At 50.1% G+C, this 26,664-nt stretch overlaps 7 protein-coding genes and 1 pseudogene across 7 annotated transcripts; all 8 read right to left on the minus strand.

Annotated features, from left to right (window-relative positions):
* Nucleotides 1-2,616: 2,616 nt before the first annotated feature.
* Nucleotides 2,617-3,641, minus strand: LOC106865986 (RING-H2 finger protein ATL2). Its single transcript, XM_014898379.2, has one exon. It carries the CDS (start codon nt 3,435-3,437, stop codon nt 2,901-2,903), a length of 537 nt encoding a protein of 178 aa, XP_014753865.1. The 5' UTR covers nt 3,438-3,641; the 3' UTR covers nt 2,617-2,900.
* A 3,570-nt stretch (nt 3,642-7,211) lies between these two features.
* Nucleotides 7,212-8,083, minus strand: LOC106866157 (RING-H2 finger protein ATL39). The gene has a single exon (XM_014898908.2). The coding sequence runs from the start codon at nt 7,891-7,893 to the stop codon at nt 7,408-7,410; it is 486 nt and encodes a 161-aa protein (XP_014754394.1). The 5' UTR covers nt 7,894-8,083; the 3' UTR covers nt 7,212-7,407.
* An 838-nt stretch (nt 8,084-8,921) lies between these two features.
* On the minus strand, nt 8,922-10,096 carry LOC104582520 (RING-H2 finger protein ATL39). The gene has a single exon (XM_010232310.3). The coding sequence runs from the start codon at nt 9,731-9,733 to the stop codon at nt 9,116-9,118; it is 618 nt and encodes a 205-aa protein (XP_010230612.1). The 5' UTR covers nt 9,734-10,096; the 3' UTR covers nt 8,922-9,115.
* Nucleotides 10,097-10,915: 819 nt separating this feature from the next.
* LOC100824975 (RING-H2 finger protein ATL39) lies at nt 10,916-11,986 on the minus strand. Its single transcript, XM_014898506.2, has one exon. The coding sequence runs from the start codon at nt 11,719-11,721 to the stop codon at nt 11,092-11,094; it is 630 nt and encodes a 209-aa protein (XP_014753992.1). The 5' UTR covers nt 11,722-11,986; the 3' UTR covers nt 10,916-11,091.
* A 2,623-nt stretch (nt 11,987-14,609) lies between these two features.
* On the minus strand, nt 14,610-15,984 carry LOC106865449 (RING-H2 finger protein ATL74). Its single transcript, XM_014898809.2, has one exon. The coding sequence runs from the start codon at nt 15,639-15,641 to the stop codon at nt 14,946-14,948; it is 696 nt and encodes a 231-aa protein (XP_014754295.1). The 5' UTR covers nt 15,642-15,984; the 3' UTR covers nt 14,610-14,945.
* A 1,396-nt stretch (nt 15,985-17,380) lies between these two features.
* Nucleotides 17,381-18,386, minus strand: LOC100825586 (RING-H2 finger protein ATL39). Its single transcript, XM_003565443.4, has one exon. The coding sequence runs from the start codon at nt 18,302-18,304 to the stop codon at nt 17,690-17,692; it is 615 nt and encodes a 204-aa protein (XP_003565491.3). The 5' UTR covers nt 18,305-18,386; the 3' UTR covers nt 17,381-17,689.
* A 642-nt stretch (nt 18,387-19,028) lies between these two features.
* LOC100825900 (probable E3 ubiquitin-protein ligase ATL44) lies at nt 19,029-20,112 on the minus strand. The gene has a single exon (XM_003565444.4). The coding sequence runs from the start codon at nt 19,942-19,944 to the stop codon at nt 19,285-19,287; it is 660 nt and encodes a 219-aa protein (XP_003565492.1). The 5' UTR covers nt 19,945-20,112; the 3' UTR covers nt 19,029-19,284.
* Nucleotides 20,113-21,536: 1,424 nt separating this feature from the next.
* Nucleotides 21,537-25,547, minus strand: LOC112270593 (annotated as a pseudogene).
* Nucleotides 25,548-26,664: the final 1,117 nt, after the last annotated feature.

Consider the following 26,664-nt stretch of genomic DNA (forward strand, 5'->3'; position numbering starts at 1 on the left):
GCCATGAAGTTTCAGGTAAGCCACGGGTATGGGGAAATTGGGTAGCGGGGAGAATACGGGAGGGAGAACGCCAGAACGGTGTGCTGAACTGAACCAATTGAAAAGTTAAAATATATAACAGTCATGCATGTAATTTGAAGCCGAAACTGATCTTCCATCACCTGGGCGGATTGCATAAAATTTATGGAATAGTTTGAAGCAGTGAAAATATCTGTAAAGAATAATAAGATATGCCCGTAAAAAAAATAAGATATGTGAGGCATGGAGTCCAGCTTACAGGTATGTTTAAACTTCAGTAGATATCGGTAGTAGTTGTTGTTTAAACTACCGAATTATCAATCTGTAACGATCGGTAACTTTCATGTAATCCTCCCGATATATATATATGGCGAGTGCTTCCGTGCTCTCCGGATATTTTTTTGCACGAATCTCAAAGCATCGTCGTACTAACGTTAAAGAGCACTTGTAGACTATTCCGTGCTAGTACATATTGGATTACCGTTTCTTTACAGTACTATGCATGCATCACCGCAACCGTTAATCATATACAGTATGTATCATTCATAATCACCATTGATTTAAGCGCTTGTATTAAAATCGTATACCGCGTACTTATGATTTGGTACATGAGGTTGTAGTTCTCTGAGTCGTTACAGACGAAATCGTCTTCGATTTTTGTACCTCCGATCGGTCGCTTGTCGTGCCTGAATCGAGCTTTGCTTGTTGCATTCCCAACGGTCCAACGGCAGCAAGACGAGAAGTGGGGACATGGGGTGTGACGTGGAATAGCACACATGCAAATCAACTTGGGGCTGACGTGGCCACATGTGGACGAGACGTACGTTTCCAGCGTGGCATGACCTGATGACGTACGCTCTTCTGCAGACTGCAGCACACCGTTTCTCAAAACAAGTACCTGTACTCTGCCGCCTCTTGGATTCGATGGGCTGGTTTCCTGTGACAGACCCCAACACGTCCAAATTCTGTTTCTATAGAAAACAACACCAGGCTCCCGGAACTCGAAACTAAGTATACGGAGAATACGTACGTACACTAGCAACTGGCCTGCCAGCCATACCGCCGCCTCTAGCTCAACTTGCAAAACGCAAAAAAAAAAAAAAGGAAGAGGAAAGCCAAAAGCTCCCCATCGTTCGCTGGCCTAGCTAGGCCAGGGCCCCCGCGCAGGCAAGGCAGGACCGCCATTTTCCGTAGGCCATATCAACGTAACTAGCATACGCGCCTAGAGGAGAACCCGAAGAAAGCAAAGGGGCATTCAATCTCCCCAGCTGTTGTCCCGCTCACCTCGTGCAACCGCGCCGCGCGCGCAATGCCGTCCAAGCATTCCACGGCTGGGTATGAAAGCATTAGGCTTTCTTTCTTTCTTCCTTCCTGCCTGCGGCGAGCGCAAGCTACTAAACCCCCATATTGTTCGTCCATTCCAACGCTGTTATTGCGTTTGCGTTCCCCTCCGGCCCCCGCGCGCGTCGCTAGTCCTTGCGAATCAAGGAAGGAATTGAACCGGGGACACACGGCCGGCCGTGTCCGGTTCGGCCGCGCACCGCATTCGCGGGGTACAACCGATCCGTGCAAGCTTTAGATATCGTTGGCAGCAGAAAAGAACGTGTGCGAAGCAAAAGCCAGCCGTGGAGAGAACATTCTAACTACTTCTCGAACCAGTTCCGATTGATCCGTCGACGTACGCCCGATTGTTACTTGCTTCTTGCTTGACGGGTGCATTTGCGTGCAGCTCCGATCCATCTCTGCCCAGTTGCCACCTTCCCATCAAAGTGAGTACGAAATTAATTACGAAGTATCCAGATCGTCCAGACCGGTAGCATCAACAGGTACTAGAGGAGAGGTATAGTCATAAATACGCACAGCTTCCTCGCAGCGAGCAATATGCGCACGCACAGCTGGAGATGCTAAAGCCACGGGCAGCATTTTACGAAACGGAGCCGATGGAGGACGGACGGCGAGGGTTTGAAGGCCCCGGACGTGGCTTTTGCGGGAGACGGAAATAAACAAGGGGTCAGCGAGTCTCGCGTGATTCCACCCGGTTTCGTTACCACTTGCCACCCGGCACGCCGCAGTCCCAGGTGAAAACCCAGATAATTCCTAGGAATGAAAGCGTGACCGGCCGGCAAAAAGGCGATCCTTGTACTCCCGCAGTGGACAGGTTTATCAGGCGAACACGAATACCAACCTAAACAGTTGGGAACAACAGCATACTGTTATATATACACGCACGAAACGAATGGATGCTTGGGCGGCTCTGGCCGAGGGTATCGATCGACGTCGCGGGAAACGCCCAGAAGAGGGATGCAAGTCCCTGTCTTGCTTCTCGGAGCAAAGGAAGAATCGGGGAGATTTTGGAGTAGCAAAGCAGCAAGGCTGGCTGTGGCAGCAGCGGTTTCGCACCGAGGAATCGAGTTAGACAACTTGCCGCGCAAGTTGTGTCGTCTGTCAACCGAGCTAGAGGTGCCGACGGCGGCACAGAACGGAATGATCGAACCGTGCAACGGAAACGTTCGTCCGAGACGGGCAAAGAGGCCTGAAAGGGACAATGGAAAAGGGGGAAGGAAGCTTACGACAGAGGTGTGTGGGGGGTACAGTACAGGACTAGAACTAGAAGCTAGATTCATTCATTTCACTCGAATCAAAATTCAGACCACAGCTCAGCAGCTAGGAGTACTAGCACAACCGACGTCACAGATACGCCCTGTACAGCGTACACGCACGCACGCACGCACGAAACCAATAATTAAATGACAAATCTCCCCGATTAGGCCTCTAGTACTAAACGTCCTAAGCTAGCCGATCGATCACTGTACGTAGCTAGTAGTACTATCAATTCTCCAATCATGCTGGTTCAGTTCACTCTTCTTCCCACGGCCGTACGCTTAGACAGGTGGCAGCGCCTCCTCCGCCGCCGCCGCCGGGGTGGTGTTGGCGTCAGTGTTTGCGGCGGCGCCCTTCTTGGAAGAGGCGGCGGCGGCGGGGCCTTCGACGGCGGCGCGGCACATGGGGCACGTGGAATGCGCGCGCAGCCAGGCGTCGACGCAGTCGGCGTGGAACAGGTGCGCGCACTTGGGCAGCCGCCGCACCTTCTCGCCGGCCTCCAGCTGCCCGAGGCACACCGCGCAGTCCGCGGCCGGCTGCTCGGCCTCGTAGGCGAACGTCGGGAGCGCGGCGACCGCGGCCGCGCTCATGCCGCTCGCGTCGCACGCGGCGGCGGCAGCGGCGGCGGCAGCGGCAGCCTCGATGTCGGCGACGCCGCGCTGGCGGTGGCGGCGGCTGCGGCTGCAGGTGTACCAGATGGCGAGGTAGATGAGGAAGGTGAGGATGCCGATGGTGAAGGAGAGGCCCATGAACAGCAGCCGCGACCGGGTGCTGTACCTCGAGTTGTCCGCGAACAGCCACGAGTTCGGCGCGTTCATCTTCGAATTGACACCCCGACCACCACGGAAATGGCTTCGATCTTGTTTGTTCTTGATCGATCGGAATTAAGAACTCAGAAGCCGCAGCAGCTACTGTGCACTACTGGTGTTGTTGGTGTGGTGCTCGCGAAGCTGTGGGATTAGCGGACGGAGCAAAGCAAGAAAAGCGAGGTGTGTGTCTCTTCCTTTTTCTGCTGGGGCAGAGGGGCCGAGGGGGTATATAAAGGAGCTGAGCTGAGCTGAGGCAGAGGGATCCAGCTGAGGCTTCAACGGGACGGCGGGCGGGTGCGGGGAGGGTGATCAGTGAGCTCTCGCGGGGCCCGCCCGACCGCTCTGTGCCTGTGGTCTCTTGACTCTCGAGGGGCTGCTGATGCATGCCGAGGCTCGGCTGGCTGGCTGGCGCGCCTGACCGCGTGACGACTCATGATAACCGCCCGGGATATTTTAAGGGAGGATTCACAGAGATGAAAAGGGAGGACCACGACAATGACAATGAAGATATACATGAACCACTCGCTTGGTCGACGGAGATGTTTTTACAGCGCCCGGCCTGTCCATGAGACCCGTGGATTTTTATGCATGCTGGTCGTCCATGGCTGCACCTGCATTATATGTGCGCGGGGCCGAGATGTTGGAAAGTTTAACCCTCGTTGTTGTTGTTGCTGCTGCTGTCGACAGCTCTCGCCTCGTTGCACAGCAGCTAGCTAGCTTAGATTGCTTGTAGTGTTATTTTTCTCCTTTTCGAAAGCAAGAGGACCTGTTGATCGGTTGTGATCATTGCCCTCTTCGGGAGCCATCCCGTGCACTCAGATTACGAATCATCATTGGTTCGCTAATGCGCGCGCGTATACACGAGAGGAGCCACAAACGGCCGGACACTCGTGCCTGTGTAGTCGACGCGGCGATCAGCATTAATGATGATGAGTACAGTAGTACTTTGATCGTTTCGTTTCGACACCTTGCTTTGTCCGATCGACCTCCTGTCGATCTGGACGCGCGTAATGCTTATTAGCTTTCACCTGGGTTTCGCGTGTCTTCCTCACGGTGTTCGACTCCCGTGGTGTTTTTCCAGGCTAGGTGGAGCCGATTCGGAGGTTTGCACGTTGGACTTGGACACTGCAAGCCGGTGCGGTTTGATTTCCATGCGAGCAAGCGATCGTGTGACAACATATACGGCATTTGCAGACAGCTCAGCTGGTTAATTTAGGACCTGGTGGTCATAAATTAATCAAACTCATAATTACATGCATTATGTGGTACTAGTATGTCATGATGAGAAAGCATGCTCATTGCGTCACTAAGGTATAGTGGGGCCGGCCGGCTGTCTGCCGCACGCAATCTTTAATTAGCCAGGCATAGCGCACATTATTATTATTATTATTATTATTATTATTATTATTATTATTATTATTATTATTATTATTATTACTATTACTACTACTCCTGCTGCTGCTGCTCCAATTACTACTATTATTATTACTACTTATTTTTACGATTTTGTGGATTTGCTCTATCAAAATTGTCTAATTTTTAGTTAGACATAAGTCAATGGCTCGATCGCTCGATTTGGTTTGGTCCCTGAAATTTGAAACAAACGATGAGCGAGGATTAAGTTTGCATAGTGTCCAAATCATAATTCAATGGCTCAAGTAAGTCGATTGAGTTTTAAGGCCTTTTTGCTAAACTCAGGCGTTTTTACCCTTATTGTTATTTTTAACACTTTTAGCACACAAAATTAGCCAGATGTTTAGCATGGTGCAGACTGCTTTGAACTCGTCAGGCCCGAAAACTTGCGGGAGTGAGAAGAGGGTTGGGGTTTAATCACGGGTTAACGGGTCAGGTCGGGTTAGGGCCGACGTGACATACAACAGGTGGGCCACGTGTAACAAATCAAGCAAAACCGCCAAACCACTCGTTTTCGGGCTGACTGAGACAACTTGACTCAAATTGTGTAGTTCTGTGAATGGTTTTTCGTTAACTGTGGTTTAGCGACACGATTGCCACAAAAACTATGGTTTTGTAACATTTACTCGAAAAAGAATTCTAATACGTTTATTTGGTATATCAAAGGCGAGTTATGAGATTTCTTTGATTTGAATCGAATCTCAATCAAACCCTCACATCCAGACACGGGACAGAGCTAGGATTTAGCTACAAGAGAGTTCAATCAAAGAGTATCTGAGAGAGTCAATCAAAGCGAAGAGTGTTTGAGATTGAACACTTAAATAATAGTGATTTTATAATTTTTATGTTTAAATAAGGTTTTGGCTACCAGGTCGGGTAACCGAAAAATCTCAGACATGATTATTTAATGAAATTTTGAATTCATTTTTTTCCTTTTGAAAATGATTATGCATTGCACATGTGTGATACCGTAAAACAACCATAGTATAGTGGATGAAGCGACCTCTCTTAATTTGATTTTCACATGTTCATTCATGGCTTGAAATGAAATTTTTTTTAAAAAATTGTTCCGGTAAACCTATTTCCCGGAACCGGGAAATGTCCTTACTGGGGCGGTAACCAAAAATACCGTCCAAATAAAACCAGAGTACAATACAAAACCAGGTAGCTGGCCCATAGCATTGGTGTGGCGTCACCTTTTAATCCTGATCCTTGTGTTAGTGAAGCGTCTTGTCTAATTATAATCAATCATCATGTCGTTGATACGATGATGGTATTGCTGAAGAACAGGCCAGTGATCGAATAATCGGCCGATTGCTGCAGAGGCTGACTGCTGCACCCCGTGACCTCGCGAACGGCGGCACCGATGACACGTAGCTTTCTCTGAAACGACTTTGACTGTGAAGAAGCAATATTGCAGTGTTTCACGCTAGCAGCGCTTACGCGTACCGACGGCAGGAGGCCAAGACCCGAACTGCAGACTTGACATGCCGTGGCCAGCTAGTGTTCAAATGATGGCGTTACCTTCAAGTTTCATGGTAGCTCCTTGCTTATTTCAAGCGATGCATAATGGTGGACAAATCCGTGTCATGCGCTTTGTCGTGTCCAGTACAGAATTCAGATGTCTTTGTGCGCAGGTGGATTCTATTTGTAGCTAACTAGCTTACCAAATTGTAGTAAATTAGTACTTATATAGTCTAGCTTAGGCGTCAGATTGGACGCAACAATTCTGCAACCGCACCCAACACTTGTCCCAGGAACTTTTTCTAGTCGGCCGAAAAGAAAGAACAGGGGTGTTGCAAAAGGAAATTAACAAAGAAACAACATTCTCTGTGTTGGTCCTCAACGGTTCACATGGTTGGCATTGGTGATAAGACATGTTAGAGAGCCCGCCTCTCGAGCATCTTCTTCTGCAAGCTGCGATGATTTTGACATGAAAGGTCTGAATTAAGACTTGACCCCCAAAGATGTCCCCCGGCTTTCGCGTACCCTTTTCTCCGTCAAAGAGGCTTTTCTTCTCAGGGAGGAACAACGGATTCTGCGCTTCCCGGCCCGTGGTTTCATGATCCTCTGTTTTGGGTTCGTTGGAGAGTGACGCTGACGCACTTGCAGATCTTGATTCGTGTTGTGTTGGTGTCTGCTGGGTCAAGTGGCATAACGTGTGCGCAGTCTTCGTCGTTGCTAAAAGGGGTTGAAAAGTGGGTTCTTGTTATAAACGAAAACGAGTGCAGGCAACTGGGCTTCCTACTTATCGTGGGCTCTTCAGTCATGACCAAATCCGGGCCCGTTTACCATTATTAAGGAGTACCGCGGCACGGCCCAATTCAGAATTTGCGACTGGGCCCGTAGGTTAGCGAACGCGCTGACATGTCGCCGGTACACATTTTTCAGTTCTCTCAGAAAGAACATCACATTTTCAGTTCGTTGGAACGAAAACAATAGACAAAGGAAACAAGCAAGTCGAAAGAAAAAGGAGTAAAATTTGGGAGCAAGCAAATAACAGACCACAAGAAACTTCGCCATGAGCAAATCACAGAACTCGTCATGGTACAGCAGTCTCTCGCCGTCAGCTGAACGTGGCCCGGCACACGGGGCACGTCGGCCGCAGGCGCAGCCAGGCGTCGACGCACCGCGCGTGGAACGCGTGCCGGCAGAAGGGCAGCGCCCGCACCGTCTCCCCTTCCTCGACGGCGCCCAGGCACACCGTGCAGCAGTGATCCGTCGTGGCGTCGTTGGCGCCGGACGTCGTTTGGCTTCGGCTTCGACGCGCGGCCACGAAGCACGGCAGCCGGGCAATGGTGGCGCCGTCGAGGCCACCCGAGGCGCGGCAGCAGCTCTCCACGGCTGCTGCATCGTCGCCGCCCGCGAACGCCGATTGAAGCCCGCTCAGGCTCGCGCCGAGGTGGCTACAGTATGGCGCCACGGCGTACCGGAGGAGAAGGAGGAAGACGGCGAGCGAGACGGCAGCCGCGGCCGAGAGTGCCCAGCCGTCGTGCAGTCTGATCAGGAACCCTGCGGCCAAATCCACACCGTCCACGGCGATGATCACCATTACCACGGGTGCCGGAACGCTTGACACGCTTTCTTTGCAGCAAGACACGGGGAGAAACTTGGAGCTTGTGGAGAAGAAGCATGCACGCCGAGCTAAACTGGAGACTCTTAATTAACTCGCGCTTGGCTATTCATTCCATTTGAGCGGCGATGCAGCGGTTCTAGGCTGCGCTTTATTAGCGGATTTCATTTTATTTTTTTCTGTAGAGTTTCTTGTGCTGACAAACGGAATGAAGATTGGCAATGATGCCGTCGTGCGTCGGTGGGCAGAGTGCAAATTGGGGGTGGTGGCCCGAGGGATCCGGATAAAATCAGGCGGGCGGTGCGCCGCTATTAGGCAACGGCCGAGTTATTGCACAGACTGGAATATTGCAGAACTGTTTCCTTGGTACCGTACTTTATGCTTCTGCGTCAGTACAAGTGGTACTTGCGGCGCGGCCGTGCAAATGCTCTACGAGGATCTGTATCGTTTGCTACCCGTATAGTGCTAGTAGTTCTTTTCTCCCGTGTAAATTAGCGAGAAGTAGTTGAGTGCCCATGACCGATTATTTCCCACCAACCATGTATAAGTTGGGTGGATTACCCTGGTTCGTGGGCCTACTTGTGGAAATAATGTGATTACGATCCCGTATGAAGGATTGGAAGTTTCTGTGTTCACGCGATAGATGTGCTAGCAAACTGGGCCATGTTAGAACATCTGGGCCAGATTGCCAAAACCTAGTCCCACCTGCCAATGGCTCAGGATATTATTATTTTTAATCAAGGGGCTAGTACACCAAAATTTTGTTTCGACGGGAGCCAGTGCACCATCGTTGCCGGAACCGTTGAGCGCTTGAGCTAATGTCGAATGTTTCAGTTTCACCCTTAAGCTCTGGTGTTCACCGGTTCCACACCATTGTCAGAGATGGATTAATGGAATGCGACGGTCGCGGTGACGGTCAATCAGGACTGATGGTCCTCCGGTGTCGCCTATGAGATTGACAAAAGCGTTGAAAGTACTATTACATCATTATTGTGTACCGAGAGAAATGCCAAAAATCACTCGCCTTTCTTTTCACGTGTTCTTTTTTCTCCCGAAAACCGGTCGAAAATCAAACGGTTCAAAATCACCTCCTGACGGGGCGCCAAAAATAATACTACTACACCTAATAATACACCTACAAACCAGACGAAAAGAATCCTAGAGTAGCAAATGCAGACGCGTCCTGCGCCCGTCACGTTAGCTATTGCGCCTCCAGATCCCTCTCGCCATCCTCCAACCTGGCTGGCTCCGACGGCCCGCCGGCCTTGACGTCGTCCGGCGGCGGCTTGACCACCTCGGCCCGGCACACGGGGCACGTGGTGTGCGCCACGAGCCACATGTCGACGCAGGCCCTGTGGAAGAGGTGCATGCACCCGGGCAGCTGCCTGGCCACCTCGCCGTCGGCCATGGCGCAGAGGCATATCGCGCACTCCCACCGGTCGCCCTCGTCGTCGCCGGTGCCCCGGTACTCGAACTTGGGCAGCGCGGCGATGGCGGCCTTGCTGAGCCCCGTGGGCCGCTTCTTGGCCGCCGTGGACGCCGCCGTCGATGCCGATGCCGATGCCCCGACCGTGACCCGGTTCACGGCCCGGCGCATGAGGTAGCAGCGGATCATGCAGAGCACGAAGAGGATGATGAGCAGCGAGGCGAAGGAGATGCCGAGGACCTCGAGGTAGGACGTGGTGGAGCAGCAGGCCGGGTCGATGTCGTCGTGGGCGGCGCTGCGGTACGCCTTGGAGAGGCGGGAGAGAGCGAAGCAGGACTGGTCGACGGGGAGGCAGCCGGTGGTCTGCTCGTGCATGTCCTTGGCCTCGGCCATCGCCAGATATACTTGGCTCCGAGATATTCTGCCACTTTCATTGGCGGTGACACCGGTGCTGGGTTAAGGGTGTGTGCATGTGGAGAGGGAGCGGAGCGTGTGTGATAAATATAAATAGGAGGGTGTCTTTCTTTGGGGGGTTTTGTACTTTGTGGCGACGGGAGCAGAGTAACCTGCGGCTGCGGGGAGAGAGAATGGTAGATGCTCGACCCTGGACAAAATTAGGATGTACTTCTCCAAAGATGACTAGTGTTGCTGTTTATTGTGTCACTAATGTTGCTCTCATGCAGGCAGTAATTTGCTAAGATTCGGCGTCTTGTCTGCATTATGCCCGGTCTGCTATGTGAACTGTTGCAATATGATACTATATGTTACTCTTTCCAAAAGATATTGTGTGGCTGATTTAGTACAAAATTGTATTCTATGTTGTACTAAATCAACAATACTTGTTATGGATTGGAGGTAGTCAATTTTTTAAAAAAAAACACCAAAGCGGGTGTTTCATCCATTAAGATTATGCATTAGGACTAGAGATTCCTTTGGAAGTCCTTCGCTATAGAAAAAATATATTTTAGGGTTAGAATTCTCTAGTTTTCATGCAAATTCCTACCCCAAAGAGGGCCTAATGTTTTTTGCATATCATTATGTAGTAATGCCTGGATGACCATGTATATGGTTTCGGTCTCGGGGGATTATGGAGCACAGATTACATTAGTAAAGTGGAAACACTCAAATGTCTTCTTGCTTGGAATATGGAAGAAACATTCAAGGAAGAAACGGCAGATGCTTAGAGGATTGGCTTAGAAAGTCTAGATAACCCCATGTAATTATTCCTGTGTACATATTTTTGCAAAAAAAATACAGTAGATCAATTGATCTACTGTTTTTCCCTCAGATTATGGAGTATTTAGGAAAAATGGTCCCCTGACGTACAATCGGTGTCATAATAGTCACCGACACGTGGGTCGTGGAGCTGACCCCACGTGTCTGCGACTGCATCTTATATCACCGAAGTCAGCTTCGTCTTTTCGCCATCTTTTATATGGTTCAGCAAAAATGATATTTTAGCTGTAATCGACATGACAAAAGTAAACGCCCCCTATCTTGTTACTAAACTGGAGGATATACATTACGTGCTGCCTTGTCACGTCACATCCTACCAAGAAAAGAGCAAATGAGAAGTATTCAAAGTATATCTGACATTCATTTCATCCAATTCGCAGACCAAAAACAGAGAGCAAGAAAGGATCGAAGAATAAATTCACCCGTGAGCGCGCGCACGGGCAAACGCTGCAATCCCAAGCTACAACTCGCGCGGACCACGTTAATAGGCGTTATAATCTGCACACGAGTACGTGCTATTGCCGCTCCAAGTCCGTTTCCTCGCCGGAGCCGGACGCCCGCCCACCGAACCACCCATTCCGCTCCGGCACGGCCCCTGTCGTCGTCGAGGACGAAGACGACACCGTCCCATCGTCCAACATCTCGACAGGCACGACGGACGCCGACGCGGCGGCGGCTCGATCAGCCAGCCTCCCGCGGCAGACGGGGCACGACGCATTGGAAAGGAGCCACACGTCGACGCACGCCTGGTGGAACATGTGGCCGCACCCAGGGAGCCGCCTCGCCGTCTCCCCCTCTTCCACGGCGCCGAGGCACACCGCGCACTCGACCGTCGACGCCGAGCTGTCCCGCCGGTACGGAAAAGACGGCATCATGGCCTCAATGGCGTCGGCGTCGAGGCCGCGCTTATTGAGCAGTGGAAGCCCCGGCTGCCTTTGCAGGGGTGCCTGTGCAGTACTGTGGCGCCGCGCCCAGGAGCGGCGAATGTTGAGGAAGCGGAGGCAGAGGAAGACGATGATGAAGAGGAAGCAGCAGGCGAAGGACCCCGCAAGCGCGGCGAGCAGCGTCGTCGTGCCGCAGCATGGGGACACGCCCACTCCTCCTAGCCCCGGCTGCAAGGCCGTGTTAGTCGTGTCTGTGGACATGGTGGCGCAGCAAATGGGCTTCGTGAAATCGTCGGTGAGCTAATGGTACTAAATACTCCTATATACGGAGTAGTATATCGTGGACAGACCGATCGCCGCCTGGGTATTTTGGTTGGGGTTATCATCATATTTTAAGATGGGGTACGTAGTCTCCTGTAGGGACAGAGTAAATTGCATCACGAATGACGACTTCTGTATGTAAATAAGGCGTTGAAGTTTCTCTCCAACAGCCAGCTTTGTTTTTTAAATAGGTGTGTTCGAAATGTCGTGCATGGGATGTTCTCAACCTTCCCTTTAATATTGCCGCAGACTATACATTCGTCTGGTTAAATTCGTTTTTTCACCGTTCCACGATTGTTGTCGTTGTTTTAGTATAATTTTGAATCTATTATATATACTAAAAGCAACATGAGAGGTACCGAGAGGAGGCTCCACATTGATACACATCACCTCAATTGTTATGGCCGTTCGATCTGAGATCTAAGGATGTAGTAACCGTTTTACGTTACACATGTTTACGTGCCAAACATGGCCAACGAGGACCGATCCAGTTTTTTTTTCCATGCGGTGGGAGCAAGGAGCGTACGCGGCCCAGCCCTTTCCCATGTTTTTTCTTTTTTCTCATCCAGGCCTAATCGATCCAGCCCGTATTAACAAATAGCCTAATCAAGCCGGCCCGTATTAACAAATACGGAGGATCGCTAAAAAAAACAAATACGGAGTATTAGGCGCACAACGGTTGCATGCGGTGAGAAAAATCGGCAGCCCACCATGACGTGCTGCATGCGTGGAGAAAAGCGGTTTCCTTCGTTTGGAGAAAAATCATCAGTCCCTGCATGCATGGGGTGATCAACGGAATGCATGCATAGCAGAAGTCAGTTGTAAAACGCTGGCCGGCATCGCTCCGATGCTGCGTTAATATTAGTACAAAACAATAAAAGCCCTACATAAAAAGACGGAGTGAGTACGTATATAAATATCTTTGTACTGATCAAGGTGGAGCGTGCCAAAACCAGAAGCCACCACCCACTGCTCTTATTCCTGAGAGAAATTAAACTGCAAGGGGAAGCGATATCGGTTTGGTGAGACCGTGAAAGAGGGAATCGAGAGACTAAGAGAGGATGAGATATTTACTTCAGGCTACCGACATTTGGATTTGTCCTCAGATTGCAAAACATACAAGATTTAGAGAGAAAAGGAGAGAATCTGAAGAAACATGATTATCATTCTTCTAAACATATATGGAGTATTAAATTTTTTAAATTAAAACTACCATGGACAACGGGAATCATCATACATCTAAAAGGATTTTCTCTATGCATAACATACTTACAAATTATAATAACATAACATATATAGGCTACAATAATATCCAAGCAAAATAATAAAAATTAGCCACACACATAAACTCCCGTCCGATATAATTAGTCCATCTGATCCATAATAAATGTCTCGGATTTTGTACAAACTTAGCACCGAGATGCATCAAATCTGAGATATACTTATTATGGATAGGAGAAGACCCGCGCATTTCACGTGGGCCACCATGCTATTACATAAATAGTATGACAATACATACCCACGTCAGCTAGAAAGCTAAGACGATTGCAGATGTTTCCCGCGCAATTGCACGGGACACCGTGCTAGTTAAAACAACGACAAGAATTATGGGAGGGGGTGAGTATTGACTAAAAATTGCAATAAAACACAGGTGTTTGCATTTAACAGATGCATCTATAGATGCGGCAACTGGTACAGAGTTGATCCCGTGGAGCATACGGAGATTCGGTTCTACCCCTGATTCACCTGTCTGTATCCATTGCGGTTGGATCGCTCGCACCTGAAAGAGATGTATGATTTTATAATATTCGTGGCACAGAAAAGAAGAAGGAAGGAGAAATATTTTGTTCAGGATATGAGTTTATGAAAATAATAAGCATGCCATTATCAGAGTAAATCGGTCCTTTTTTTTCCATTCATATCAGGGACTTTACTATTTGCAGTAGAAAATCTTCAGATATTCCTTTCTATTGTAACTTCTTTTTTTGAGAATCTCCTTTCAATTGTAACTAATTATATCTTCCTTTACTTCACTTTGAATCTAATCCTGGAAAATAAATAAGCAAATGGATGGAAATGGGCCCATTTCAGGCTTTCAGCAGTCAAAACAAAAGCATGTGCGCCTTAATAAAAGCAGCCCTAGGCAATTGGGTATTCGGCCTAGCCAGAATGAGGCAAGTTGAGACCTTGCAATTGGACAGAACAATCAGCCCAGTTGAGATCCACGACATCACCGATGTAAACATGATTGTGCCATTTTTCAAAAAAAACAAAACATGGTTGTGTCATTTCGCTCAATAGGGAGCGAACGTCCGCTTTTTAGCCTTCCGACGTGACGGGATAAAGTTGCCAAAATAAAGTTGCCGCGTCCACGGAACTAAAGTTGTCATCCAACAGAACTAAATGTTCGCCCCCTAGCGTTGTAGCGCGACGGGATAAAGTTGTCACCCATATAGAACTAATATTGCCACTTTCACAAACTAAAGCTGTCACTCTGCGGAACTAAAGTACCGAGTACACGCCTAGATTAAAAAAAAAGCCTATGAATATTACGAAGTTTGAAACGACTACAGTATCTAAATATCTAAATGGAGCATCACATAAGTACCTTGCGAAAATGTGAGCATCATGATTTGAATCTAATTGGTGAAGTCGTAGCATAACAACTCTACCATCCAAGATTCTTTCCTTGAACTAAGATAAAATTCATAGTACGATTTTTTATCAGACTCGTCTAATTTGTTTACCATGATAGATCTAAACTTGATTCTCAATTGAATTACTCTGATTTAACAAAAATCGTACCAGGGAAATTTAGCTCTGTTTAGTTTTATATGGAATTCAAATAAGTGACATTTTAAAATAAAAAGGCAAAGCAAGTGCCTGGTACTTTCCCCAAAGTACAAAAAACAAACAAATGAACCGTTTCCAAAGGAAAAAAACAAATTAGAGAGGATGCAAGTCCTGCAAAGCACAACGCACACACAGCTGTGAAGAGTCATTTACATGAACTTCTATGATTTCCTAGTGCTAGCAACTGCAAACTCAGGATCACAGCCTTTACATTCCCAGTCTAATTAACCTACAGCAGTTTGTCAATATCAACATACGCACGCAAGTATCACATATACCCTTCCTCGCATTTTCCCTGCAGCTAGCGTGGCCTAGGAATACGAAGATACCAATTGAACTGCCCCGGATGTTGACCCGGGAGCGTCTCTCCGGGTATCTGGAAATCCATGTACCGTGACGATGAAGCTTCCTCCTCCTGGACCGGATAACGCCGGCTGCGGCGGACCCGTGGCCGCCGCCGACGAAGAAGACGACGACGACTGCGCCGCTTCCTCCTTGCCGTTCCCCTTGAGCTCCGTCTCCGGCTCCGCCCCGGCCCGGCAGAGCGGGCACGTGGTCCTGGACCGCAGCCACGCGTCAACGCACTCCACGTGGAACACATGCCCGCAATTCGGCAGCTCCCGCACCTTGTCCCCGTCCGCGAGCTCCGACAGGCACACGGCGCATTCAGCGTCCCCCGCGGCGCCGGTCGATTTCTGGTACGCCGTGACCGGCAGCGCGGAGAGCGCGGACGCGTCCAGCCCGCGCCGGCTGCTGCCGATCCTGCCGAAGGAGTTCATGGACCGCCGGATGCCGGCCGCGAGTCCGCCGCCGCCGCGGCCGCGTGACCCGCCGCCGCCGAACGCGCAGCACATGTAGAGCAGGACGCGGAGGGCGACGAAGACGACGGTGAGCGCGAACAGGATGACGACGGCCGCGAGCAGCACGCGGCCGCTGAAGCTCTGCTGCCGACCGTACGGGTCCGCCGCGGCGCCCGTGTGGTTCGTCATCATCCCTGGCGACGACATGGCGCGGAACGTTAAGCTTTCTGCAAAGTTCCTGTAGTGCTACGAATCGCGGACGGAAGGGAGGAAGGAGACAAGTGAAATTGCAGGTTAATTTATTGGGAACTCGAGTGTGCATGTGGGGATTATCTCTCGGCCGGACTTGGCTTGGGCAAGACGGCGCCGCTCGAGTCAACACGCGTAGTCAGTGTCAATGTGCAGGGTGGATTGATCCGAGGCTGACATGTGGAGTGACGGGAACTATCAGGCTTTCGCACGTCGTCCCATTGCGTGTGGCGCGCGAACGGTGTGTTTGTCAGGTTCGGGAGGATCCGGAGACGTGAATGTTCCGAGAAACACCGAGCACAAGGCAATACCCACGTAATGCGTAGTGAAACGCTGTCTAATAAACACAAGATTCAAAATCAAGAACGATGAAGTCGTTCACGTCTCGCTATTCATGGTACATCATCTCTCCCTAAAACGATAATTCAATTTTGGTTGATATAGAAGACTTATTTGGAGTTTGATCTTTAATATAGCAAAAGTTAAAATTTTAAACAAAACCCTAGCCAGTTAATGCACTTTCCAATAAAACATAAGCAAAGTATTTTGGGTCTTCATAGGAAAGATATACCGTAGAGAGCCTATTTTTGAAAACCAGACCGGTGATCGAACCGGTCGAGCCTCCGTTCAACCGGCGGTTCACAAACTATAAATAAAATAAACTTCCATCATAATCACAACTTGTAATTGGCCACCGCGTTGGTCCGTGCGACGCAAGCGGGACATCATGGGTTCGATTGCCGCGAAGCACACCTATTCTTGCACTAAATAACGAGGCCCAGTACGTCAATAGTTCGAAACCCATTAAAGCGAAGGCCCATCGGCGGTCGGACTGCACCAGGTCGGTCCGGTCTGTTTCCTAAAACTAGGGCCTGGAGTGGTGGGACTTGGGAGGCAGGCCCGCATGTGCGGGGCGTCACTAGACAGTCTTTTCACAATGGTAGTGTTTTCGCGGTTGTTCATTGTTCAAGTTCGAATGCCATAAAACATTGTGCTAGCACGGGCGGCCCATACAGACTGAACTAGTTTTCGAACCGCATCACATTTAAAGTAAAACAACAATCAAGTGTCTTATACTCATTCTCTTCTCAAAGCACAAGAAAAATACAAAGGGGTAGTTTTCCACAAATAATTTTAAAAAACTGTCATGAAGCTCCGCATATTACATTATCCAAAAAGTTGTGCATTCGTTAAAAAAATGTGCATAAGGAGTACAACCCACACCGCAAGCAATCATTTACCGTGCTTTTATAATTTCCTAGTGCGAGCCATAGTAAAGAATCAAAACCCCTACGTTCACAATAGCCTAAATCGTAGTTTTACAAACCGGAACAGATCGCCAGCTGGTTGAACCGGAAAAAAACGGGACCTAAGACCTCACCAGTTCTTTAAGAGGCACATGACCAACCCCGCCATCAAACTAAAAGAACAGGCCAAAGCCGCTAGTTTTTGATAAAATCGACGAACCGGAATCTGTGAGAAGCCATCCGAACCGGCCATTTTTTTTTATGATACCTCTTGTTAGATTTAATTTTGTGTAAAAAATGGAGGAGTAACTTTGAAAACGGAAGAAAATGGTGCTATCTCTAAGTTTGTCGGGCGATCTAGATTCACAATGTGAAATTATTATGTGGATTATTATTCATATATTCAAGTTTGGATTTGCAGAATACAATTTTTATCTGTTTACTGCAGCATTTATAAATATATCATTTTATATTTAAAAAAGAGAACATTGAATCAACGGTTCGACCTGTAAAAATCTAAACCGATAGCCTCACGGACTGGATCATCCGTCCAATATGCAAAACTATGGTCTACTGATCAACTTGGATCCCTGACTTAAAGTTAAAGTCAGTGACTTTATACAATTTATTTGGGCGGAAATTTTCCCTGCAAATCTAGGCGTAGGAATAGGAAGATACCAATTGACCAGGCCCCGCCGACGTTGACGCGCGGACGTCTCTCTGCCTCTCTGTCATCCGGAAAGCCATGTCCTGTTATGATCAAGCCATCAAGGTCCCTCCTGCACCAAACAACGCCGGTTGCGGCGGCGGCTCCGTTGCCGACGGCTGCGCCGCCTCCGCCTCGCCATTCCCCATAGGTCCCGGAGATTCCGCTTCGGCCCGGCAGAGCGGGCACGTCGTCCTGGACCGCAGCCACGCGTCGACGCACTCCAAGTGGAACACGTGGCCGCAGTTGGGCAGCTCACGCACCTTGTCCCCGTCCGCGAGCTCCGACAGGCACACGGCGCAGTCAGAGTCAGGCCCTCCACCGCCGGCGGACGCGCCAGCGCGGCGCTCCTGCTTCTTCTTCCGGTACGCCGTGACCGGCAGCGCGGACAGCGCGGACGCGTCCAGACCGCGCCGCCTGCTGATTCTGCCGAACGAGCTGATCATAGACCGCCGGATGCCGGCCGCGAGTCCCCCGCGGCCGCGGCCGCGTCCGCCGGCGGCGGAGCGAACCCCGAACACGTACAGCAGGAGGGGGATGAAGACGAAGACGACGATGAGCGCGAGGATGCTGAGGACGGTCGTGAGCAGGACGCGCCCGCTGAACCTGTGATGACCTTCCACGGCGCCCGCCGGCGTGCCCGCCGTGTCGGGGCTATTCCCTGACATGGCTCGGATCGGTAATGCTTTCTGCGGTACCTCTGCTATACTAATCGAGAGGGGAGAAGAGAGAAAAGCAATTGCTGGTTGATTTATCATGACTAAAGTCTGCATAGGATTTTATCTCTTGGGTCAACGGTCAACACAAGAGTTGTCAATGTCATGTCCGGTGGATTCATGTGTGACAGTGTGAGGCTGATGTGTCGTGACACTAGAAGAGTCGCAGTTCACAGGACGTTTGGCTCCAAAAAATAGTTCGTTAGGGGCTTAGAGCGTCAATACACAAACAAATTAGTCATCAAGTCGCATCATCAGAGTAAACCAAGTGTTATACTCCTCATCTCCCCAAGGGACAAAAAAAAGACATATTTCCACAAATAAATCTTATTTTTTCAACAACAATCCAACTTTATTTATTTAGCGAAGGGTACAGTTGATCGAAAAAAATAACAACAAAGATTTTACATAAGCGAAAAACCTTTGAAGCCAACTTCTCTGCATGAGCCATCGCATATTGATATTTTTCAAAATCTCTAATCAGGAATCGGTAGAAAAGCAAATCTACATAAGTTGGGATAAACCTTATAGGTTTTGTAGAGCCACATGAGCTGTCTACTTCAGCACGTGAGAACCCGATAACGTTTCCTTGCCTGGTGACCGGGGACACTTATCTCGCAAGACAAGTTGTCAAAAGTTCAACGAACCAATGAGATTTTTTTTTTGACAAAAAAGGTCTCGAAGTTGCACATATTTCACTATTGAAAAAGTGGTGCATACTACAGCGCACACTGCGAGCAGTCGTTTACACCTTTTATGATTTTATAGCGCTATACCGTAGCAAAGAATCACATCGCTTGCATTCCCAATCTAAGCTAATTCTGATTTATCATCAGTATGTACATGGAGTTGTGAGTGTGTTACACCATACCCTTCTTTTCGATTTCCCTGCAGCATTTTCCTGGAGTGAAATCCCACCTGCGACTGTAGACCTAGGTATGGGAAGATACCATTTGACGAAGGCCCGACGTTTCCCCGTGGGCGGCTCTCTGGCCATCCGGAAAGCCATCTACGGTCACGATCAAGGTCCCTCCTGCACCAAACAACGCCGGTTGCGGCGGCGGCTCCGTTGCCGACGACTGCGCCGCCTCCGCCTTGGCCCCCGATTCCGCCTCGGCCCGGCAGAGCGGGCACGTGGTCGTGGACCGCAGCCACGCGTCGACGCAGTCGACGTGGAAGACGTGCCCGCAGTTGGGCAGCTCCCGCACCTTGTCCCCGTCCGTGAGCTCCGACAGGCACACGGCGCAGTCGGAGTCAGGCCCTCCACCGGCGGACGCGCCAGCGGCGCTCTCCTTCTTACGGTACGCCGTGACCGGCAGCGCGGAGAGCGCGGACGCGTCCAGCCCGCGCCGGCTGCCGATTCTGCCGAACGAGTTGATGGACCGCAGGATGCCAGCCCCGAGGCCCCCGCGGCCGCCGGAGCGAGGCACGAAGGCGTACAGCAGGAGGCGGATGAAGACGAAGACGAGGGTGAGCGCGAAGAGGATGAGGACGGTCGTGAGCAGGACGCGCGCGCTGAACCTATGATGCCGCGCGTACGGTTCAACGGTGCCCGCCGGCGTGCCCCCCGCCTCGGGGCTGTTCCCTGACATGGCCCGGAGTCGGGTCGGTAGGCTTTCTGCGATACCTCTGCTACTTTTTTTTTGAAGAGAGATAAGTAACTGCTGGTTGATTTATCACAAATCAAGTCGCTGCATAGGATTATCTTTCGGAACTTAGCTTGGGCAAGATGGTGCTTAATTTGGGTCAACCGTCGACAAGAGTGGATTGATGTGTGAGGCTGATATGTGGGGTGACGAGAAGAATCGCAGTTGCTTGTGGCGTGAGAATGGGGTTGTTTTGTCCGGTTAGGGAGATGTGGATGGGGGGATGTTTTTTCTAAGGTTACCTGAGCTTTCAGTACACAAAGACTTTGCTATCTTGTACATTTTGTAAATACAAAGGTGTGCCAGCGACGGCAACAGGAAGCTGCAAGGAAGAGTTTGCCTGCTGAAAACTTGAAAACGCTGACTTTCTAGAGCAGATGCTACAACTCTCTGGCCACTGAAATTTCCAGAAACCCCGTCGGAGTTGTACAGGAAGGAAATATTACAGGTCCCATCACATTCCATACGAAATTTCAACGGCACTTAAAACGGAGACCGGTGCCTGTGCGCTCCGGCGACCCGGCACCAATTTTTTTTAGGGGGTGCGTTCAATCTTCTGGGTCGTCGGCCGTTTCTTTGGGTCCAAGCGAACGCTAAGAAACGCCCATGTTGGGCTTATTCCCGATTGGATTGCTTAAAGGCCCAAGATTCGAGAGGAAAAAGGCCATCTCAGTTTTTTTTTTAAGAACACAAACAGTCGATCCACGCGATTCGATTGGAAGAAAGAATTGTCTCCGTTTATGAGAAAAACTGGACCTGAAAACCGATAAAATGCAGCAAAGCCGTGCGAAAAATCCTGACAAAAAGCATACACAAGACGAAACCAAATAAGCAAGCCGCTACCGCAAAGACAAAATCTCTTCCGTTCCAACGACGCTAAATAGGAAACAACTCCTTGCGCCAGAAGAAGGTAGGCAGAACTGAACTTCTTTGATGACCGGAGCCAAAAGAGGTTGTTCCGACGGAAACAGCTCGCGCATTGGCAAGCCCGCGCAGCACGAAGTCCTCTCTGGCCAGGACCATTGCGCGGCCCCCGCAGCAAGCAAGCTCTGTCGCAAAACGAGGGCTCCAGAGGCAACGCCTCCAAGGAGGAAACGACGTCCGACGTCGTCGCCGTTACCCGACCCGGACATCGAATCAAAGCTTTCGCTCGGAATCACCTCGCTTGCGAAGGGTGAAATGTGGCGGAGTCGCACAACAATGCCTTCAAGAAGGAAACGATGTCCAAAAAAGCCATCGTCGCCGGCAGCGACAACGTCGATGCTAGGTTTTCACCCGCGGCCACCACACCCACCGCGGACAAGAGCGGACAGCTTCGCAGCGAGCCTGACGACCGAGATCCTGACCAGAGGCCCTCACCATAGCGAGCGCCGACGAAGTTCGCCGAACGTCACGCGCCAAACCACTGCCGGGCACCGGCTAGGGTGCCGCAACCGCCCCACGCACCAGATCCATCCCGCAAAACCATCCACGGCGGCCGAGCGCTGCCGCGAACGGTGACCTCCTCGCGGCCCCGCGCCGCCACGCACCGGCGACCTTCACCCGCAGCCCCGCGCCAGGCCACACCTGACGCCGCGCACCCCGCACCGCAGAAGGCCCACCACCGACAGTAGCCACGCCCGCGCTGACTGTGACGGAAATTTACAGGGTTTTCTTTGCAAAACGTCGACGCACTCTATGTGGAAAACGTGCCCGCAGTTTGGCAATTCCCACACTTTGTCTCCCTCCGCGAACTCTGACAGGCACACGGCACCGTCACAGTCAGGCATACTACCGGCGGTCGCCGGAAGCGCGGAGAGTGCCGACACGTCCAAGCCGCGCTGGCTGCTGATTCTGCCGAAGGAGTTGATGGATCGCAAATGCCGGGGCCGCCTTTGTCGGAGCGGGGCACGAAGACGTATAGCGGAGGCAGGGACAAGGGCCAGCCCCCCCCCCCCCCCCCCTAAATCTCTTCTAGCCTTTGTGATTACATTATATAAGCTTCAAATTTTTATGTTTCGGTCCGTAATAAATCATACTTTATATTCTGCTCCTCCTTATATTTTTTTCTTGCCGAATGCGAAGACGACAGTGAGCGCGAAGAGGATGGGGACGATTGTGAGCTGGACGCGCCCGCTGAAGCTATGATGACGAGTACGGTTCCACAGCGCCCGCCTCGGGGTTATTATTCCCTGACATGTACACCTCTACTGCAAATCGAGACGGAAGAAGAGATTAAGAGAGAGAATCGTAACTGCTGGTTGATTTGTCACGATTCAAGTCTGCAGGGGGGTTATGTCTCGGAACTTAGCGTGCGCAAGACGGTGCTTAGTTAATTTGGTCAACCGTCAACACGACTTGTCAGTGTCAGGGAGCTGCGAGGAACAGTTCACCTGTTCAAAACGCCGACCTTGCAGAGCAAATGGTACGACTCTCTGGCCACTGATGAAATTTCTGAAAACCCCGTTCGGAGTTGGTACATGAAGGAAATAGCACAGGTCCCATCAGATCACACACGAAATTTCAACAGTACCGCAAATGTAGACCGGTTTAAGAATGATGCTTGGGTTCCATATTCCCCTGTGGTGGCAGAGATGGGATTTCCGGCTGCGGAGCAGAGGAGACGCCACGCCGGGAGGGGTTTTCGACTTTCCGTGGGTCGAATCGAACGATGAAAATCGGGCATGCTAAGCCCGATTGGATTGGCTAAGGCCCAAGATTCGAGAGGAAGAAGGCCATCTCAGTTCGATCCAGATTTGATGGGCTGGACCGGCGGCGGCGGCTTATCACTTAACGTACTGTCCTGCGCTAAAAAATAAATAAATAATGAACGTACTGTCCTTGCATGATTGCATCTGCTACTGCTAGTAACCGGAACAACCAACAGCTCAGCCTGTGGCTCCCTGTCCAGCCAAGAGTACAAACATAGACACGCAGACAGACACACAGTGCCTTGAAAGAGAGATCGATCTGCACAGTGATTGGCAAGATTGGCACAAGTAATGTATGTGTGGCAGGCAGAGATATATAGTGCATGTACCACACCAACATACCAAGAGTAAGCTTGGGTGCGCTCCATACTACAAACCGGATTGGTTTGTCTCAAATTTACAGGAAAACTTTCAGTTCATGTTTCATATTTACTTCCGATCCATCCGTGTCTATATCGATGCTTGTTCCTGTCTCGCTTTTGTTGGCACGTCGTCATATAGTCTTGTCGCGGCCGGAGTTAAGGTGCTAGCTAGCCAGCGTCCCCTTGCTCCCCTGTGGCATCGCATGACAGCGAGGTCCCCGGCCAGCCGGCCAGCCAAAGCCATGGACGCATCGCACGCAGGACCGTAAAATACACCTTGCTGTCATCACAAAAGCCATCCAATTCCTAATAAGTTGTACCTGTTGGGAGGGAACCATGTTCTTGGGCCATAATTTGGCACAGCGCAGGATATATAGCTAGCAGATCGATGGACCAGATGCTATGCTAACATGCATGGATGCCCCCAAAAATGTCGAGGCCCCATGTGTAGCGTCCTTGTGGGAAGCTGGTGCCCTTCCTTTTCGCCACACTGACGGTTCAGTTTATTTATTTTTGTCTACGTCGAATTTGCGACGTGCTGCCGAGATTCCGGCCATGTTTATTTTGGGGGACAAGGAGCACATTTGAGCAATGCAGATATATATAGTAGTATTCATTTAGGAGCTAACTACTCCTGTAGCTAGTATACTATGTTATGCACACATTATACTTCCTCCATTTCACAAAAGTTGGCGTATTTTGTTTCGTTAAGACAAAGTTGTGACCAATGAAAACTCTATTGATATGTGTTTTTTCTTACATGAAATTTATATTAATGAATTCGTCTTTAAAAATTCTTTATCATATAACTTACATATTAATAGAGTAATTCTTGGTCAAAAGCTTGTCTTAACGAAACGAAATACGCCAACCTTTGTGAAATGGAGGGAGTATTAAAGAAAGACGAAACTTGTTTCATAGAAGTAATCGATTGAGTGGATAGCGTTATAAAGCGAAAGAATATAATCCCTCGCACATCTTTGTTTTTCTTCCCCCGCAAAGGGGCAGATGGCGCTTGAGTGGATGCACCAACAAGAGAACTTGGCAAGCTGATGCCAAGATGCTCCTATTATATGTCCCTTTAATTAGGGTTCTTAACTGATATCAAGTGACGCCAGGTCTTTTCAGATCCATCTGGCCGGAACTGGGATGTTCTTCAAACCCTCTTTGCCGCATATATTCTTCTCCAGGACGGTGGTTTGTTTTTCAGATCATTGTCGCCGCGTCTTCTAACTCCGACCGGCAACTTCCCGGCTGCTACGTCAACGATGTTTTCCTGAGGCAGCATCGAGCTTCGCTCACGGCGCACCACCGGCGAGTGCAGGAGGAAGACAACGACGTTTACCCACAAGAACTTGCGTGTAATTTCATTTTATTTTAAAGATGGTTCGTGACGCCTGGACTAGAATTACTTCGTGAACTATTTGTGATACACTGGAATGCAACGCGTACGATACGGTAATAATATGTACTCCCTCCGTACCAAAATAAGTGATATGAATTTGTATACTGTATAAGAACATATACAACTCAAATCACTTATTTCCGGCGGACAGAAGGGAGTTGGACAGCAGGAGTACATATTCTGGCCCAATAATCAGGGCAGTGAAAAACTGAAATGGAGGAACAAGTTAAACCAGGCATGCATATCCGTAAAAACCAAAAGCACGTAAAAGAGGGGTGAGATCGAAAAGCGAATAGCATACGTTTTTTTGGCTGTGGCGGCAGGCATGTCACATGTGAGACGGCAGTGTAGTTTCCCAGCCTAGCTAGTCAGTACTCCGCAGTAGTACGTTGCTGGATGACTGGCGACTGCGACAGCAGTCCGTCCGTCCATATGGAGCCACTCCAGCAGGCAGTCCCCATGCAGCACGGTACGTGCATCGGTGCATGGACTCAGGGGCACGGTAAACGCCCAATGCCCTCTCGCTATCGTACTACGTCGGTACACCTAATCCAGGGATGGATCCATCGTCACAGCGCTTTCAGTCAGCTAGCGCTGTACGTCCATCTCTTGTCCGTCGCCGGCCGCGGACAGCTCAACCCCACCACGGCTAGCTGTTCCCATCGTTGGCGCCGCCGGCCGGTCGGAACGTGCATGGCACATTGGCATAACACTAAACTCCTGTTGCGGGGGCGAGGCATGCAAGGGTGTGTGGCATCTGGATGACTCGATCGATCGTGTAAATTTACCATCGAGCGATCTCCAGCACGGAGAGGATCGAGACGAGACGAGCCGAAAGATGGGGGGGTCAGGGGCTTTGAAAGGCATGGGCGGCAATCAGCCGGGGGGCTCTGTGTCATGTCAGGCAGGAGGCAACCAACCAGCCAATAAATCGGGCGGGGACAGGGAGACGGACGTTTACAGTACGTGTACTCCATAGGGCGGCCGGCCGGCCGGAGCGCGCGCGGCGCAGTATGCAGGGGTCGGGGCCGCATTTACACTTCTCATGTTCCGGATCTGAGCTGAACTCAGCTCATGATGCACCGTCGCCATCGGCTCCGTCCAGAGCATGCTTTGCTAGTTTGCTGCTGCTGCTGCTGCGAGGGCAACGTGCGTGACCTGACCCAGCCGCCGATCTCTCGTACATACGTGGTCGTGGCATGGCGATTCCCCCCTGCGGACATCATTGTGTCGGCTGGCAAGTTTACGCATACAGGAACTAAAATTCCTGTCTACAAGGGCCTTGTACCCAGTGGTAAGGGCGCATAGATAGTATAGCTGAGAAAGAGGTCACTTCACTGAACATGCAATTCTAACAACTAGTGGCGCAATATTTCTGTCACCAAATTATGTGATTTTAGTCAATTTTGCAGTAGCTTGCTCGATACAATGTATATCTATGCATGACGTGAACTGAATACATGAAAGCAACCACGTAATGCTCCAAGCAGGCAAGCAGATAAAGTACAAAAGCACAGGCTGAAAGTGAACTTTCCTCGGACATGATTTTACCATTACTAGATGCATTGTTATCTCAAACAAAGTCCTCTACACAACTAATGTACGTGTACCTAGACATCATCAAGAATTCTCTTGAAGCTCATTCCATTGTGATACCATTGTCTACCACGTAGAGATCCTAGTACATGCTGTGCCTATTGCTACATCTTACTGCCTTTCTTGTCTAAAGCCTGTAGAGCATGCTTGTGGCAAGTGCTATAACCACTCGCAGTATAGTGCTGTAGAACGTGTGCATACAGTGTACTGTACTTGTGTACTACCGTTGCTTGTCCCGTCTTCCCTGCCAAGCACTCATTTATGGGGAAGCGAAGGTGGCTGCGTGCATCATGAGGTTCATGACATGCCTCATCATCCACAGGCCACAGCTAATTACCATACCAGCCTTAAAGTTAACAGTACAGAGACAAGGCAGTCCATGTGGAAGCCAATCAGAAAGGAGAGGAGAGGAGAGGAGAAATGAGCAATCATGGCCCTCCCTCTTTCTGGCATCTGCCACACAAAGTGCTGCTGCATCAGCGAGTGCAAAGCCAAAGCATGAGGTAAAATGGTTAAAACAGCTTGTACTGTGTCACTATGGGCTACGATGGCGCATGTAAGACAGGCAGATAGTACTAATGACACAAACACATGCACAAAAGCCTTTTTCCTT

This window comes from Brachypodium distachyon, chromosome 2, assembly GCF_000005505.3.
Source record: "Brachypodium distachyon strain Bd21 chromosome 2, Brachypodium_distachyon_v3.0, whole genome shotgun sequence".
NCBI lineage: Eukaryota > Viridiplantae > Streptophyta > Magnoliopsida > Poales > Poaceae > Brachypodium > Brachypodium distachyon.

Excerpts from the sequence above, each read along its gene's own strand:
- LOC106865986 (XM_014898379.2), bottom strand. The coding sequence starts at position 3,437 with ATGAACGCGCCGAACTCGTGGCTGTTCGCGGACAACTCGAGGTACAGC.
- LOC106866157 (XM_014898908.2), bottom strand. The coding sequence starts at position 7,893 with ATGGTGATCATCGCCGTGGACGGTGTGGATTTGGCCGCAGGGTTCCTG.
- LOC104582520 (XM_010232310.3), bottom strand. The coding sequence starts at position 9,733 with ATGGCCGAGGCCAAGGACATGCACGAGCAGACCACCGGCTGCCTCCCC.
- LOC100824975 (XM_014898506.2), bottom strand. The coding sequence starts at position 11,721 with ATGTCCACAGACACGACTAACACGGCCTTGCAGCCGGGGCTAGGAGGA.
- LOC106865449 (XM_014898809.2), bottom strand. The coding sequence starts at position 15,641 with ATGTCGTCGCCAGGGATGATGACGAACCACACGGGCGCCGCGGCGGAC.
- LOC100825586 (XM_003565443.4), bottom strand. The coding sequence starts at position 18,304 with ATGTCAGGGAATAGCCCCGACACGGCGGGCACGCCGGCGGGCGCCGTG.
- LOC100825900 (XM_003565444.4), bottom strand. The coding sequence starts at position 19,944 with ATGTCAGGGAACAGCCCCGAGGCGGGGGGCACGCCGGCGGGCACCGTT.